This window comes from Nyctibius grandis, chromosome 1 (genome assembly GCF_013368605.1).
Source record: "Nyctibius grandis isolate bNycGra1 chromosome 1, bNycGra1.pri, whole genome shotgun sequence".
NCBI lineage: Eukaryota > Metazoa > Chordata > Aves > Nyctibiiformes > Nyctibiidae > Nyctibius > Nyctibius grandis.
The window spans coordinates 37164298-37182926 of record NC_090658.1 but is presented as its reverse complement, the minus strand read 5'-3'; the positions used below and the strand labels follow the sequence as shown (position 1 = coordinate 37182926).

The window sequence follows — 18629 nt, the reverse complement described above, 5'->3', positions numbered from 1 at the left end:
TCCTTCCATGATCTGTACACTCTCTTCTTCCACTTGAGTTTGCCCAGCAGTTCCCTGTTCAACCATGCAGGTCTCCTGGTACCCTTCCTTGACTTCCTACCTGTTGGGATGCTCTGATCTTGAGCTCGGAAGAAGCAGTCCTTGAATGCTAACCAACTATCTTGGGCCCCCTTACCTTCTAGTACCCTGTCCCATGGGATTTCCCCTAGCAATTGCTTGAAAAGGCCAAAGTTGGCCCTCCTGAAGTTCAGGGTTGTGATTCTGCTAGCTATTCTGGTCCTGCCACATGAGATCCTGAACTCTACCATCTCATGGTCACTACAACCAAGGCTGCCCTCATCCTTCACCTCTTCAACCAGACCCTCCTTGTTAGTAAGGATAAGATCCAGCAGCGCTCCTCTCCTAGTTGGCTCATCCACCATTTGCATCAGAAAGTTATCATCAACGCACTGGAGGAACCTCCTGGACTGGCGATGGCTGACTGAGTAGGCCTCCCAGCAAATACCAGGGTAGTTGAAATCCCCCACAACAACCAGGCCCTGTAATTGCGAGACTGCTCTCAGCTGCCTGTAGAAGGCCTCATCACCCTCCTCATCCTGATCTGGTGGCCTGTAATAGACACCCACAACAGTATCACCCCTGCCAGCCTGCCCCTTAATTCGCACCCACAAACTCTCAACTTGCTCCTGATCCGCCCCTGGACAGAACTCAATACATTCTAGCTGCTCACTCACATAAAGAGCAACTCCACCACCTCTCCTTAGTGGCCTGTCTTTCCTGAACAGGACATAGCCATCCATGACCACATTCCAGTCATGCGAGGCATCCCACCAAGTCTCTGTAATTGCCACTAGATCATAGCCCCCCGACCGAACACGGATTTCTAACTCCTCCTGTTTATTCCCCATGCTGCGTGCATTGGTGTACAGGCATTTCAGGGAGCGAGCTGAGCACACCGATTTCACCCCAGGGGGATGGGAGGCCTCCTGGTCTACCTCAACACTACAGCGTTGCCCCAGTGGTGCAAGCCCAGCTACTACCCCATCCCCCTTCAAATCTAGTTTAAAGCTCTCCGAATGAGCCCTGCTAATTCCTGTCCCAGAACCCTTTTGCCCCTACGACATAAACCTTTCCCATGTATCACTGTCACGCCTGGTGTCTTATAAAACCAGCCATTATCAAAGAACCCAAAGCCCTGCCTGTAGCACCAGTCTCGTAGCCAGGCATTAATAGAGAGAATCCTACTATTCCATCCCACGTCATCACCTGAAAATGGAAGGAGGGAGGAGAAAACAACTTGTGCCCCAGACTCTTTCACCAACTGTCCTAGGGCCTTGTAGTCTTTCTTCATCCCCCTCAGACTACGGGATGCAGCTTCTTCCCCACCTGTCTGGAAGATCAGCAGGGGGTAGTAGTCTGTGGCCTTCACCAGGTTGGGGAGTTTCCTGGTGATATCCCTGATTCGGGCTCCAGGCAGGCTGCAGACCTCCCTGTGATGGGGGTCAGCTCTGCATATTGGGCCCTCAGATCCCTTTAGGAAGGAGTCTCCGACCACTAAAACTCTTCTCTTCTTCCTTGTGGAGGAGGTAGCTATACGCCTGTCAGGTTTTTCTGACTGTGGTGGGACCTCTGATATAGGTTGCCTCTCCACCACATCCCCATTGGACCAGCTGTATTCCATTAGGGCTTCATATCTATTGCTCAGAGGCACCTGTGGAGGCAAGGTAGGCAAGGAGGGCACTCGCCAAGGAGGATACAAGGGCTCTGAGGCCAATTACACCCCAACTGAAAAAGAGATACTGGCATCATATGAAGGAGTTAGAGCTGCTTCAGAGGTAATTGGTACTGAAGCACAACTTCTCCTGGCACCTCGATTACCAGTACTAGGCTGGATGTTCAAGGGTAAGGTTCCCACTACCCATCATGCAACTGATGCTACATGGAGTAAATGGATTGCATTAATTACACAGAGGGCTCGAATAGGAAACCCTAATCGCCCAGGAATCTTAGAAGTGATCATGGACTGGCCAGAAGGCAAAGACTTCGGAATGCCACCAGAAAAGGAGGTGACACGTGCTGAAGAAGCCCCACCATATAATGAACTACCAGAGGATGAGAAGCAGTATGTCCTGTTCATCGACGGATCCTGCCGTCTTGTAGGAAAGCATCGGAAGTGGAAAGCTGCTGTATGGAGTCCCATACGACGAGTCACGGAAGCCACAGAAGGACAAGGTGAATCAAGTCAATTTGCAGAGGTAAAAGCCATCCAGCTGGCTTTAGACATTGCTGAACGAGAAAAGTGGCCAAGGCTGTATCTTTATACTGACTCATGGATGGTAGCAAATGCCTTGTGGGGGTGGTTAAAGCAGTGGAAGCGAAGCAACTGGCAGCGCAAAGGTAAACCTATTTGGGCTGCTGCATTGTGGCAAGATATTGCTGCTTGGCTAGAGAAACTAGTCGTGAAGGTATGTCATGTAGATACTCACGTACCTAAAAGTCGGGCAACTGAGGAACATCGAAACAACCAACAAGCAGATCAAGCTGCTAAAGTGTTCCAAATAGATTTGGACTGGGAACATAAAGGCGAACTATTTTTAGCTCGGTGGGCTCATGACACTTCAGGTCATCAAGGGAGAGATACAACATACAGATGGGCTCGTGACCGAGGGGTGGACTTAACCATGGACTCTATTGCACAGGTTATCCATGATTGTGAAACATGCACCAAAATTAAGCAAGCCAAACGGTTAAAACCTTTGTGGTAGGGGGGGCGGTGGTTGAAATATAAATATGGGGAGGCCCGGCAAATTGACTATATCACTCTCCCTCAAACCCCAGATCTGACACACAGCTGACTATCAAAATCTCCTGGGTAATTCAGAAAGATCCAACAGAAGGGAAAAAGGCAAATATAGTTACTATCTACAAAAAAAGGGAAAGGGAAAGGGGAAGGGGAAGGGGAAGGGGAAGGGAAAGGGGAAAGGGAAAGGGAAAGGACAGAGGTTATGGACAAACCAGCCTAACCTGAAAGCATTCCAGGATAAATTATTCTGTAAATGCAGAAGCATACAAAACAGTTAATGCAAGTCTGTCATGAACAAACAGTATCAAACAGAAATATTTTTCTTCTCTGACAAGATAAACAAGCCTGAAATATTAGAGGAATGCAACAAATGGGATATAGTTTGACCTTAATGTGGCCTTTGACTTTGTCCTTCCTCAAACTGTAACCATGGAAATATCATTTAGATTGAATCACCCGTAGATGGTTGCAGAACCAGGTTCATGTGAACCTGAGCATCATTATAGGTGTTCCACAAAGTTTTGTGCTGGGTCCATTATCTTCCAGTAATTTCATTAATGAAGTCAATTTAAAAAAAAAACCCACAAAACAACAAAACACTTAAAATAAAATTGTAATCTGGGAGGGGATGCAAGCATTTACAAACCTAAATGGCCTCAATAAACCTGAGAAATGGTCTGAAATCAACATGAAACCAATGAAATGTGTGTAAAGTACTCTATCAAGGAAGAAAAAAGAAATGTACAGTTACAAAACAAGTCCATCTGGTTAAGGAGCAGCACAGCAGAAAAGGTTCTACTGGAACCACAGACTTAACAACAGTTGTCGGGCTAGACAAAAACATACAAATGTCTGTCTGAAGCATGGAAGTCCATTCTGCCCAGTATTCAAAGCTTCATTTAGAGCAGCATAACCAGTATGGGGCATCACACTTCAAAAATTATGCATCAAGTCAGAAGGACTTCAGAAAAAAAAGACAAGCAGATAAAATATTCAGAAAAAAAAATTATACCAAAGTATTCAAATCTGTGGTGTCCATCCATATCACTAGAAAGCCATCAGTTCAACAGTAGCTGATAAAACCCTCACATTCACTTGCAACCCAGATACAAAAAGGATGGAAACTGTAAACCGTACAGAAATCCATTGCCTGTTAAAAGAAGCAGTAGTTCACAAAACATAAGATTTTCCTCTTAAACCTCTCAAATAGGTTTTCTGAGCTAACCTCTGGAATACGTCTCCTTGCACTCGTAATTCTTCCCTTGTTAGATGTGCCTGCCAGTACAGGATCTCACATCTGAGGTCCAGCAGACCACCTACATCTCCCTGAACAACATGTAAGCTTTTATCAGCGTAGTTTCTGCCAGTGAAGTTGTATTTATACTAGGAGATTTTGTCAGTCTGGTGGGCTGGGGAGGAAGAGAGGGAGGGAGGGGCAGGACTTGTGCTTGCATGTGATTTTGTGGTTGTTTATACCCATAGCTCTAGCTGAGAGGGGTACACGAGCACTACCCTGAAGAAGTGACCATGGCTGTGGTCAGGCAAACAGCAGAAATGTCTGTGAATTGTTTTCAGCAGGTGTTCAAGCTATGTGGGCTTCAAATCACCTTGCACTGAGGAGTGATGCTCAGATGATCCTCATTTGTTAGTTTTGCTGCCACGGTGGTAACCTCCAGCTGATAGGAATTAATAAACAGATGGGTAAGGCCAAAACCAATAGCTCCTATCTTAAACTGCTACATTATAGCCACCTGGGGCCTAGGCTTCACCTCCGAGCAGGCACCATCATTACTTCCAAGACATGGGAAAGAGCAAATACAAATCTGTCTGCAACAGAGAAGCTTAGTCAAGATTCCCGCAGCACATCACTTCTAGCACTCCATAGTTACAAAGCAGGTGTTTGGATCACTAGTTGTTACAAGTAGAAGGGAAAAAAGAATCATAGAAATATGGCAATGCTTACAGGAACACAGTGTGGAACAATAACATAGCCATCTTTGAAGTTTAGGAGAGAGAGACCAAGCCAGAGAGCCACGTAATTAAATGAAAACATCTGTGTCTAATCAAGTATCTAAAGGTGAGCTAGCTGACATGTGCTCCCTTTATTGGCAGTGGAGATGTTGTCAACTGAACCTCAGGAGAATTTCATCTCACTCTAATGCAGATGGGCAAAATGGACTCAGATGAACTGCACTCCAGAAGTGGCTACTTCTTTTAGATTGTGAAGGGAGCCTGGGATAAAAGGATTTGGTTTAGATATGTAAAAGTTAAGTGAAATCCCACCTTACGTGTGTAATGACAAAATTAATGAAAAACACAGAAACCAAAATGGAAAGGAAAAGCTAACAGTATTAGAAACGAAATCAGGAGCTCAGTAAAATTTATTAATAAAATAGTAAGGTGAGGAACTATCAGCTAGAACTCAACAGAATTCTCTTTTACCTGATAATGTTGATTTGATAAAAAATATTTACATTCGCAAAGAGTTTATTAGTCCTGGCAAGGTCTACAAAATTAATCCAAGTGCCAAGCTTGGAGAAAAATTATATGATATGACAAAAATTGAGAAGTTAATTGAAACTTCCATAGTCTCCTCATTGTTTATTTTTAATAATTAGAATTTAGATTATTACAAGTAAAAGAAAGGACAAAATACGAGGTTAAATGACATTATTTTCCAAAGTGTTGAATGAGAAGGTAGATGAAAACTACGGCTTCTTTGAGCAATAATATATGGTTTTAAGCAAATACTCCCTTCTATATTTCATGGTATGTACTGAAGTATGGTTATTGAGTTGTTTCACGTGCTATAGTAAATGCTTCACAAAATATTTCAGCGTAACTTTTAGCTGCAACTGATGATAATTGAGTTCATAAAACTATGAAAAGTCAAACCACAGCATGATAAATATGACTTGCTGTGGGCACTATTTAGAGCCAAAGACAGCTGGGTTTTTTTTGTTGGATTTGATAAATATAAGTTTGCAAAAATGCACACTTTCTCAAACTTACCACTGATGACTCTCAGCACTCCTGGCATCCAGCTGAACAGCCTTTTCAGCTTTAATCTTTCCTGTAAACGGAATACAAGATACGTTAAAGGATTTATTGTACTCTTCCACATTTTAGGCAACTCCCAAGAACGAAGCAAGCTGATATACTCCAGCAGCAAAGAAGAAATTGCTTCCTGTTCTTATAACCATTTAGATGGACAATGTAACATCCTGGCTTTACATCATTTACATACACACACATACATATGTGCACATATATATATATAAGGGTGCAATTTTAGTATTTTCTCTTAAAATCCAATTCAGGTGCAGCTAAATCAGGGAAGGATTAGACTGGACTGCCAAAAGAGACCATGTTGTCTATAAGACTGAAGACCCTTAAAAGCAGGTTAGAGAAGCACCTGTCAGACGCACCAGCAAAGCTGTTTCCTGCCTTGGGTACAGAAAAGAACTAGTTGAAGTTCCTTTCTAGCACAAAGACTTCCATTAAGTTCCACTTCTAACTGAATAAAGATGACAGTAGGTGATTTGATCAAACCCACGCTCCCAGTAAGAAGTTCAGATGAGATGCTTGCTGTTTGCAAAGTCTCAGCTGCAACCAATTAAGCCACACTGACATTTCTGTATTGCAAGTTAACTTCATAAAAACAAAGAACAGTGTACACAGTCCTCCAACCCAGTGGAATGAAAAAACCACGAAACTACTGCCAGCTCCCCCGCAGTCTCAATCCCTCTGCACCACTTCCAAAAACTGAGATGAAAAAGGCTGCCGCCACCCACCACTTCATGGGAATGAGCCAAACTAGGCTGGTTACTCAACACCTAAGACCCCATTTCATTCCATCATTCTTTATCTCTCCCTGTCTTTTGCTATGCCATTATCTGCCATCAGCTGAGGCTACATGTAGTCACTGGTAAAAGCACAGGATCCAACAACAGAGTTTAATGTTGTATTTTAGTTTGTGTCATAATCCTCACTGCACTGCGTGATTTCCAAAAAAAGAAGCCAAGTTGCTGCTAAAGCAAAGACAGTATCAATTAAGTAGCTAAGACAGTGTAAGTCTTCAGGAGTACTTAAACGACAAAAGGATAGGGACAAGGACCTTGGACAAGCTGAGGTTGGCTATGGAATATCTAATGACAGCACAAAGGCATGACACTGCCCTTAAGGATGACAAAGGGCAGCCAAAACTGCTTTGTCAGTGGTGACGTCACTGCTGACAGAACAAAAAGTAGAAAACAGGACAAAAGTCATAAAAGACAAAATAACCCAAACTTGGAATACACTTATAAAACCTGAATTTGGTGCAGCAAAAAAGGGAGAGGCAATGGAGAAACAAAGGAGACAGAAGTATTTCCAGATACAGGCAAAAAGGATTATTGTAAGAACAGTGTGTTGACTGGAGGAGAGTGACACAGGTAGAAAAGATGTAGGTTTTATTGTAATAAAGAGAAGGCGGCCCCAAACAAAAAGGGAAATGTAAACTGTACCTCTAGCCAATATGCATCCAGTGAAAGAAAGGACAATGCTTTTAAAAGCAACAAAGAAAAAGTGCTGTGAGGAAGAAAATCAGAACCTTGTTGAGGTTAAGCTGTCAAACAGGACACATGAGGAGAGATGCCTGGAAGCAACATCAATCGTCACACATGACTTCTGTTTCTGGTCAACAGTTTTTTCCAGATTCACAAAGTTTCATCCCCACCATCACCACAAAAGAGCCTGCTGATGTGCAGGAGTGCTCCTTTGCCACAGGAAAGCAGAAAAACAAGCCTTGATTTTGCCTTGGCATTTATTTATTCCTCTTGCTCTCCAGAAAATGTAATTAAGGAACTGTGCTGACAGCATCCGTCTTTTTTTCACATTCTGCATGCGTCTGATTCTCAACAAAATACAGGATATTAAGACACCATCCAGAGTCAACTGCCTTTAATTATGACCCATGATACTTCTGTTTCACCAATTTTGGATCTCTCCAGTGAGGAAAGAATGGACTGAAGTTGTATACTGTGGCAGTTCATTGCACAAAACATTATTATTACAGTCCAAATGCTCCCATTTATTGGATTGGAAATTCCTTGGATTGGAAAACTTAACCACAGTTCAAAGCATGTTTCACTACATTCAGATGGCATTTTACATAAACATTTTTCCTCTGCTTACCATCAGTAACATATTTCTTCTTCTCCTCAGCATCAGCAGTCATCTCAAATAGATCTCCATAAGCACGTGCAAGTCTCCAAAGAAAGTCCACACAGTTTTCATACTGGAAGTAGAGGACAGCTGGGTAATTAAACTGATCAGAATGTGATTTAAACAGTTTCCTTTCATAATGCTTAAAGCAGGTTATAGGAACACGGCATAAATCTTTGGTTATTTTGCATCCTTCTATACTACTTTTAGTTTATATGAGAACCAGATGACCAATTTTTCATGACCAAAGAAGAATACAGCTTTTGGAAATACCCTGGGATGTCTAAAGAGGTTTTATTTCATAAATCATTTTCAAAGTTCTTTTAATATAAAAAATAAAAAAGTAATCCAGTAAAGCACAACAGATCCCCGAATGATGTGACGTGTATTTTCTTTAGGGATGCTATAAGCACCACACTCACAGTTAGTATCTCATCTACCTTCCTGAGTATTTCAATATGTAAATGAAAATATAATCAGAACTAATGTTTGCCAAACCAGAAGAAACTGATACACTGAATTAAGCACTGCGCATCAAACCACTTTGAAATTTTATCTGGAGTTACATATGTGCACAGTAAAGTCAAAGGAAAAATTCATATGAAGTAAACCAGAAAGGTATAAGCAGACTACAGGCTCACAGTTTGATTTCTTGCGAACACTTGGTACGGTTACTACTTAATTCCACAGGACTTTCTCACACAGACCACTCCAAAACCAGCAGAAGTATGATTTACGTAGAAAAAAGCCCATGATCTTTATTCGTCTCATGCAAGAATACATACATCAAACAAAGCCTCAAAGTTATTGAGCCTGGATGGGGTATAAAATAATAAAACTTCTATGCCCACCCAACATGAATATTGACACCACCTTGAAATATTTCTTTTTAACTGTATTTTACGCATGAAATTTCATCTTCCATTGCTGTGTGCATTTTAATGCTTGTGTTAAGGAAGTTCTCAAAAGCAGTGCAAAGCATAGGTTAATAGCAACATAATATTAAGTTTATCCATTAATACCTCGCAATCTTTCTCAAGCAGCAGTCTGAAGCCCTCCTTTTTATCATCCCCTGAACCCTTGTGCAAATTGTCTGCCTGCTGTAAAAGATTAAATAACTCTTCTTCTTCTGATTTCACAACAGCATCAGGTGATTTCGTACATTTCTTTTCTTCCTCGGAGTCTCCTTCAGAATCAGTATGAGCTGTAAGATAACTAAAATCACAGAATATAATAACCATCTTTTCTAAAAATATTGGTAAAACAGTGTTAAATTCAAATGCAAAAATTTCAGAGCCCAATTTCTTCCAGTGGTCCAACCTTAAAGGAGCTTTTATTCATGGTATCAAGCTTATTATTATTATTGTTACAAAACCTTTATCTTCAAAGGCACAGTAAAACCATATTCCAAACATAAAAGGCAAGTGGTAACACTGTCCTGCTGTCTAATACTGAATTAAAAAAATGCAGATACATATTAGAAACACATGTATCCTTGTGTTTCAATTGCAGAACACTTTAAATCATTAATGTGTCTTAAGACGTGATCTGTAACCCTGAACAGGCTTCTTCAACTCTTTACCTCAATTTCCCTATTTTTTGAAATAGGAATGAGCTTATTAACCCAAACATAAGTTCTATAAGAGTCACTTACAAAATGTTTTGTTAAACACTTTTAAGTTTTAAATATAAGCAATAACATCACTGTTATCAATTCCTTTACTTATTTTTTTTGAACATTCTGAAAGTCAGAATATCTGAAACTGGGAAAGAGCTTATATTAATTCATTATGCTTAGTGCACAAGTACTCAGCACAAGCAGTCAAGGACAAAGAAATATTTACAAAAGCCATAAATACCATGCAGAGATAAGCAGGTGGTCTTACTGTCCAAAGTGCTGAGCATACATTAGGGTACTCCAATTTTATATAGGAGCACCTGAATGGCATTAATTTTAAAAAGTAACTTTTTGCTTATGTACTAAAAATGGACACAGCCTAATCTTCTGCATTTCCACTTTTGAAAATATTGTTCTGATAAGAAATAATAATGTAAAAGTATTAGCTGCCAGGCTCAGAGATTTTTTTAAATGGTAACTATGAGCAGAAAAAGTATGAAATGTACTATACACATTAAGCAAGTGAATAATTGAAGTAGGCCATGACAGTCAAAATTTATAAAATCTATTTTTTTTTCAGAAATGTAACCAGTACAGAATGTTAGCAATATAAATGGAGGTTAATAATTATGGCTTTTAAACATTCTGTTTTCAACATGTTGCTTTCGGAAGTGACCAGAACTAAAACATGAGCAGATACACTTACAGCCTGTAAATGAACAAGCACAACTGCTTATCAGGCTACAGAAGTGCTAGATGTGTCATAACAGGTTTGCTGCAAAATTAACCCAGTAATATGAGAAAGTGAAGCCAAAAATACATTTGGATAAAACAATACATACATAAACCATATGTACATGTTCAAACTGAAAAACAACATGGAGCAGAGCAGAGATGGGAAACTTCATAGATTCCTATGGATTGTTTTACATAATCTTGATGATGCTGAAGTTGATGACACATTCTATGTTGTATCCTGCAGAGTCTTTATTTGTAAGCCACTGAACATTTATTTTGGTTTTCTGAAGCATCTTTAAAAACACAGCATCTTGTTCTTCTATAGTTATTTTGAAGTGGGTGCAGAGCTACATCATATCTAGGCTGCATTTGTAAGAGCACTAACTTGACCAAAAGTGCAAGGGATTTGGTAGGAGGGGGGCAGACTTTTAGCTCCAATACATAATCCTGTGATGTGAAGTATGTTTGGAAAGTACTTTTCCTCACATGGTTTGGATGTCCCACCCCCCCCTAATTAAAAGATAAATGCACTGAGGGTTTGTGCAATTACCAACCTAAAAGAAGGGCTCTAGATAATATAAAATAACAACAACTAAGCAGTGAAGGCAATTTCAAATTCCCATACTGCAACTGTAACTCTCCTTCGTTACAGGAATTTGGGCACTGTATCAAATGCTACCTAAGCAGGGAGATGCGAAAGTAAGGAATCAGTGTTTGGAAGTCAATATTGATGTTGTCATCTTTATCTTTGCTGCATAAACATTGGCTAAAATTTATATGATTGCTACTGTTCCAATGTTAGAAAACAGACAAAAGTGATTATTAGAAAATGTTACTCTCCCAGCAAAAACATGAAGGCCAAGGTCGGGCTGACAGCCAAGCCCTGTCACTCCAAACAAACCCAGCAGAGATTTCCAGCAGCACTGTATCAAAATGTCATGGCCAAACATCATATTGAGGCCAAACATCAAATTCATATGACATCAGATAAGTCATTGAGAGACTCAAATGGAAAAAGTATGAAGTAGGTCACTATCAAACAGATGATGTGAACCCATAAGGAGCAAATTATATAATATTATGGAAGGATAATCTTTTAAGATCAGATCATACTGCATCAAGCCTTTCCTTATCCCACCTCTCCTACAGAAACATGATCTCCAGGCCACATCTGTGCAGAGAAACAGCAGAGAGGACAGGTCATTTCTTCCCCACTCCCTCTCACCTCCGCTGTCCCGGGAAATTCTCTCCTACCTCCTCTATTTATCTGCTTTATGAATCCTCAAAGAATTTAAAGTGGAGCAGACCATCTTAAACTTTGATGAGAATGCCATAAATTTCAATTTACTTGTTGATTGCATGTTTTAAAGAAAGCAAAACAATACCTATAAAACAACCTGTGGGAAGTGAAAAACACAACAGTGAATAAATTTTTTCAGTATAAGGCAATGCCAGTAATTCCCAGGGACTGCAACAAACAATACAACTCTCTGCCTGCTGACAGAGATGAGAAGACACTGAGCTATGCTAAGGGGCAGGAGTTTCTATCCAACAAACAGAGAAAAATGCCATTCTCCAACAAAAGAAACAAAATTTTTAAAATCTTCTCCAAGTGTGGTTTGAAGTGAATAGTGTTTTTCACGGGAAGGCCAGAAATTAAATGTCCTGACAGCAAAATTCCCAAGGGAGTGCAAACAATGGCTAGTGCTTAAGACTGGACATATTAGTTATCCCCGAGATGCATCAGCATTCCTCTAAATTTTTCCTTTCTTTCCTCGGAAAAGTAGCTTCATAGTGCCTTCAGAGGGTTCTCTCTTCCTTGTCTCTTCTTCTTTGGCTGCAGAGCTGACGTTGCTGCCTCCCAGCACCTTCCACAGGAAAAGCCCCAAGGTGACAGCCAAGGGCTTCATGACTTATTTGTGATGAGTTCCCACCTCGCTAGTCACGCACCCCAGGCAAACTCCCACATTGCTCAGGAGTCATGGGGGTAAAATGACAGCAAGGTAATTTAATAAAGTATAAAACACTAAATATCATTTCAAACATTGTAGCAAACTAGGCATAGAGAATGTTTTTCTCTTTTGTTTCTGATGGCATTCATTTTCTTACTAGCGCTCTGTTCGAATCTTATCATAGCTGAAACGTTTTAAGCATGAAAACAAAATATGTTAAGAAGGCAATACGGACTTTTAAAAAATAAACAGCTAGGATTTTTCCTAACAACTTGGGTAAGCTGTACTTTACCAATATGAACTTAAGCCAGTTTTATTACAAGATAGGAAGTCCTTCCAGCTACTTAAGGACAAAATAAGAGTGTAACAGATACTATTGATATAAAACTACAATAAAAAGTGCGTGATAACTGACTTCAACAAAGCAGCTAGCAGGCTTATACTTCTACTCATTCTAGAAAAGCATGTTATGAAAAGCAGTACTATAAAAAAATCAGTACTAACACAAACAGAAGTGGAGATTCTTTTTAACACAGTTTAAAAACTCCAAGAGTCTAAGGGCTGATGACACTAATCCAAAAGAGAAATTAACAAAAAATGAGGAAGAGTCATTATGGTTTGTTTTACAAATATTTCACATAACAACACTGACATCTGCAATTTTACCTGGTGTTTTCCAGCAAGAGGTTTTATCCCGTGATAAACAGAAAAGTGAGTATTTACGTGTGATAAACACGTTGGACAATATTTGAGAAAACGGAAGAACTTTAGAAATGTCTACAGTCAGTGCCAATTTGTTTTCACCTTTATTACCAATAGATTTATTTAAAAGAGAAAAACAGAGGTAAGAATGTCAGGAGCAATGATCAACCAACTGGGCTCAGATGGATCACAAAGGACTCTTCAAAGTTCAAAGAACAAATGGAAACTGTGCCAGAGACTCATCACACTGTGGTTAAGCTGTTCAGTAAATCCAGGCACTTAGTACTGGATTAAAAAAAAAACCTGAGCTACGTGGTATAAAACACCACTGTGGTATAAACTCACTTTGCGGGTTCAAAAACTGTGTTGGATTATCTGCAAATTGACAGACACTGGGCCTAACCATGTATCATCTGTTCATAACACTTTAGCTTTTAGGCAGATCAAATATCATCTGTTGTCTCTTTGCCAACTTAAAAAAATCACAAGCTGACACAAACACAGTCTCATCCACTCCAGCTAATTCATTAGAAAGGTGATTGTACGTCACAGACTGATCTGGATCAAATTTGCACTGTATGACCCAGCAGACTGCATATCCATCAGTAATGACAAGCGGCCCTCGAGGAAAAGTTTGGCAAACCAGATTCTCAGGTCAACTGAGGGCTGTGCTGAAAACAAATGGGCAGCAAAAATAAATGAAGAAATGATAAGTGAAGTGATACTCAGAAGCAGGCAAGGGAAATGTTTCTTCCTGCTGAATATTTAAATTATTTCAAGGAAAAATTATAAATAAAACACCTGTAGGAAAAGCATTTACTGCGGTGAAACTTTCTGCTGACTGACGCCAAATGTAATTTGAAAAGCTTGGATGCCAGGCCAGCTGAAGATCGGTGCCAAACATGACACTGATGTCAATGGCTCATCACTGCTGTATCAGGGAGGAAACAGCTTTAAAATCATAAAGAGGAGAATTAGGTGATACTCTCCAACCCAGGTGATCATCTAGACACAATTTATTGTATTTGTAAATGAACGAGTGCTTGTTACACATTCTCAAATGTTAAAGATTGTTCAGTTTCCAGCATTTACTAATGAAAACAAACTATTAAGAATAGAACACAGAAAAGCACAGACTAGAAACCGTAGGCTCTTCAGCATTCAATCAGTGTCCCATCCATTCAGTGTACCTTCCATTCAGGTTACCTGTTATTATGTAAAAATACATCTCATTTATTAAAAAGCATGTGATATTTTTCCACTTACATAAATATATAATTTTTGAAAGGCAAAATAGAAAGTTTTTCTTCCCAAGGTGTTGAATACCAACAGCGACATTGAGAATATGACCAGGGCAGACAAAAGCAGTCAGGACCATATCAGAGACTGCCAGCTTCAAATATTTTATGGAAAAAACATGTAGTATTAAAAGCTTTTCTGGAAGAAGTGTACAAATCTGAAACCAATGTAGTCACCCAGCACAAGTCCACAAAACTCTTAAGATTACTTCATCTGTCAATTCCAGGCACCTGCCCATTTGTCAGTTAAAACCAGAAGTGCTTAACACAAGCAAAATCCTATCTTCTAGATTATGAAAATACTGCTGAGGGAGTGAAATGTGTTGCATGTACTTTAGATAGAATACAGAAAGTGAAAAAATGTTTGATCTGTAACAAAGAGAAAAATGATTTCTCTAGTGCACAACTAGCAACTGAATGCATTATTGTGTGGGGAATTCACCACAGAACAGTTAAAACAATGCACATGGCGTTATATCTACAGCACATAAAGTGGTGATGCACATTAACTGGAAAAAAAGGTTTGTTGTTATTGTCTCTCATGGCAAACTCTCATAGAACATGCACCACTGTCATTAAAGTTACATAAGACTTCAGAAAAAGCTACATACATTGCAGCTGTACACACATTAGGATTAACAACCTACTTACATTTGCAAGAGGATGAAAAAAAATACAAAAATTATTTAAATGAAATAAAACTATCTTAAATTTAGACGAGATATGCAAAACAAGCACATCAAGTACAAGGTGTCAGTAGGAAAACAACACCTCTTTTGAAAAGGGATTAAAAAATAGCATTGGAAAAGCACATACCCAAATGACTAACACTATCAATAACCTTGAATTATCTTCCTTCCTTCTGACTGTATACAAATACTTGTCAGAGAAGGCCTCTCTTAAGGACACATTCAAAGCTCTTGCACACTGTAATCACTTGTATTGGATCATCTCATTGGCTGCTTCGTCACAAGAAGAACCTGAACAGACAAGTTTCCTTGGCTAGTTCCCAAACAGCAACACATCTCTCCTGACCAGAAAACAGGATCTTCTCAAATGCTGGGTGTGGAATAACCCCTATATTGCGTCTGTGAACCTGATTATTCATAAACTGGTCCTTTAGCCTTATCTCCACGTCCAAACATTTTATGCATAACATAAAGGCCTCTGCAAACCAACTAATGGATAAAACAATCTGAGAAACTAATAGTACTGAAATGTTTCTACACCATATGAAGGGGGAATGTCTTCGAATACTCCTGCCAATACCGAATACTTAAAATAAAAGAACTCGTTCATAATAGAACTGACAGGTCTCAAAATACAGTATCAAAATACGAGACTCGTGAAGCATGTGGGCTGGGATGTAGCATAACAAGAAATTCTGCCCACAGGAACTGAAAATAAATTTGGAGGAACCCTTAAAAATAGAATTCCATTAATTATTATATGCAGTATGTTGCTGTCTTCAGAATATTATAGTTAATTAATATACCTTTAAAGAAAAAAAGTTACTTAAGATACACAATTTACAGACATAATGCTGCCTACCCAGGTATGTATAACACACTGAGGAGATGGTTCAAAAAACTCACTTGCTATAAACATACCCTTATTAAATTGCGTGTAAGTATCTAATCTGATTATATCAAAACAAAGTTGCAATTACAGCAGAGTAATGTCATCACCATTTTTACATTACTACTGGAGGGTATATTAGGTAACATATGAAAAGACAAAAATATAGTCCTTCTCCTGGACTCCAGGTACACCAGATCCTTCAGCGTGTTCCTCAACTCACACATATAAAAGACCCCGTTAACCACAATGGGACTACAAGATGTGATCAAAATCAGGAACTTCCTGCCTTACTGAGTCAGTACCCTACATCCTTCATGATTACTTTTTAAGCCACCAGAAAGTGTCTAGAACAGCAAATATACATAAACATACTGCCATTTCTACACGTACTGCATTCGGACATAGCTTTCATAGCATGTAATACCTTTAGGCAGAACACTGTAATAACTCATCTTCAAGGCCCACAGAAGACAACTCTCATGAAAAGCACAAAGAGCATTCATACAGTTTGAACAAACTCTGTCACGGAGACGAGACTACTTTCTTACTAGAAGCACTTTTAAAATCACAGCATTATTCTGAACTTTGCCTCTCATTGCATAGCTATGTAGCAATACTGCATCAGATTGTTATCAAATGCACCCTTAAAAATCTGTATTATGCTTGGTGTTCAGCCAGCTTCAGCTGTAGTGCAGATTCAGAGATGGTCACACAGAGTTTTCTCTCATCTAAAAATCACCAATTTGAATTTTTGTGGGTTTTTTCCCTGAATATAGAGAAATATAAAATATACGTAAAACTTTAAAAGGGATCCTGTTCAAAGTACAAAGTTTCACACAGGTAATGATGCAATTTGCACTGTATGTGTACTGTAGTATATCCAAAATATTATTGACTCACCCTCCTTCACTTTCGGCCTCCTCAGAGCTGGTCGTTTCTGTTGCACCAGAAGCTGTCTCAGCTTTTCTCCGCTTCGTTGCTCTGTGTGATGGGCTAACTCTCTGAACATCTCCCTTCCCTTGAAGCTCTTTTCGAACAAGCTCTTCAAGCTTCGGAATAGCTTCTTTCAGAAATTTCACCTCTCTCTTCAGTTCGTCCACGCTTACTAGCAAGCCATTCAATTTTTCTAGTATCTGTAGCTGCCTTCCGTGCAAAACCATTACTACCCCTTGCTCATTAGGAGCTTCATTTTGCAAGCCCACAGAATTAAGCCTGTTACCGACATCTAGGAATGCAGGTATACGCACAGCTGTACCGGGTTTTCGGGTCTTATGGTACCAAACCAACATCAGGCTTATTCCAGCAGTCCCTGCCATTATGCCCAGTATTAGTCCTTTATTTTCGAAGCGAGACATCTCTGCACTCTCCTAAAATTGTGAGACAACAATAACAGCCAGAGTTAAAGATGTTTTTCCTACTCTACCCAAACGACTTTGCTTTTAAGTCACAGTAGTGTAAGGCTAGAATAACTGGCGCACGCTGAAGATCCAAAGTTACAACTCCAGCAGATTCTGCAATAAAAGGCTATGTGCTACGACCGCAAGAACTAGCCGTTGTGGGTTTGGGGAGGCGGGGGATGAGGGGCACACACTTCTGCACCGCAGCTTTCACTTTCAACCTTCTCCGCATCTTGGGATTGTTTTTGTTTCAATGCGAGAAACTCACATAATCGGATTTTCCGCAGCTGCAGAGCGGCGGACACCCAGCTGTCAGGCCGTGGCGCAGCCCGCGCCGCCCGCAGGGGTGTCTCGCCGCCGCCCCGGCCCCACCGCGCCGAAGGGCTGCCGGAGACCCGCGGTCACCTCCCCGCGGGGACCGCCCGTCCCGCAGCCCGCCCCAGCCCCGGCCGCCCCGGCAAGGGGGCGCCGCCGGCGGCAGCGCCAGCCCCGGGCCCGGCGCCGCCCCCGTTACGTACCGGCGGGCCGGTCCGGGAGTGGCAGCGGGAGCGGGTCCGTCCCCGGCGCGGCGCCGCGCGGCCCCCAGCTCCCCCCCCGCGGCACAGGGGGCGGTGGTGGCGGCCAGGCCGCCGCGGGGCGGCGATACCCGGATCGAGGGGGACGGGCCTCTGCCGCGGCTGCCGGCAGGGTGACGGGCCACTGCCCTGTGGAGGAGGGCGCTGGGCCGGGCCGGGCCCGCCCTGTGGCCCTGGCAGCCTCAGAGCGGGCGGGCGGGCGGAGCTCCGGCCTGGCTGGGGCCGGGCCTCCGGCTGCGAGCCCGGGTGGGCCGCGGCGCTGGGAATGCCGCCGGGCTGTGCGGCTGGGGGGCGCCTGCTGCACCTGCTTCACACGGTGCTCGAATGCGCTGTTCAAGTGCAAATTTACCCGTTTATGTGTCTTTCTTGAGTCTGCTGGCTGCTTGTTTTCACTAACCTAACCTTTGCTGCTCCTGGGCCCTAGAGAAACAGTATTTCCACTGCATTAGTGGAGACCTGAAGCCGCAAAATCATGGAGAATCCCAACCCGGTTGCCAAGAAGAGGAGTAGCCCTGGCACAAAAGCTTCATCTCAATTTTAGCCATCTAAGGGCCCAAAGCTGATTTCACCAAAGTCCATTATAGATGGCCCAAAGTTATGGAGCAACTTGGGTTTAGCAGAGTGTGGGAAGTATTGCTCCTGAGTCCCATCTGAGACATCACTTTTGTTGGTGATGCTCACAAGACCCTTCTTTCTCCTTTATGACACTATTTCTTTCTGTATCTGCCTTGAATGGAAGAAGGAGCATCACAGACAACCT

At 41.3% G+C, this 18629-nt stretch overlaps 1 protein-coding gene across 2 annotated transcripts in view; it reads right to left on the bottom strand.

Moving 5' to 3' along the window:
• The window catches only part of RMDN2 (regulator of microtubule dynamics 2), a 56998-nt gene extending 39083 nt beyond the window's left edge, over nt 1-17915 (bottom strand). The window contains exons 1-5 of one of the 2 annotated variants that reach the window (XM_068414158.1): nt 17813-17915; nt 16798-17264; nt 9031-9223; nt 7979-8081; nt 5816-5876 (exon numbers count right to left, since the gene is read on the bottom strand). In XM_068414158.1, the coding sequence (XP_068270259.1) occupies nt 5816-5876; nt 7979-8081; nt 9031-9223; nt 16798-17252 (812 nt within the window). In that variant the 5' untranslated portion in view covers nt 17253-17264; nt 17813-17915. Of the gene's footprint in view, nt 1-5815; nt 5877-7978; nt 8082-9030; nt 9224-16797; nt 17265-17562; nt 17661-17812 lie in introns of those variants that run through there. The other variant, XM_068414168.1, reaches the window with a different exon arrangement.
• Between the last annotated feature and the right edge of the window lie 714 nt (nt 17916-18629).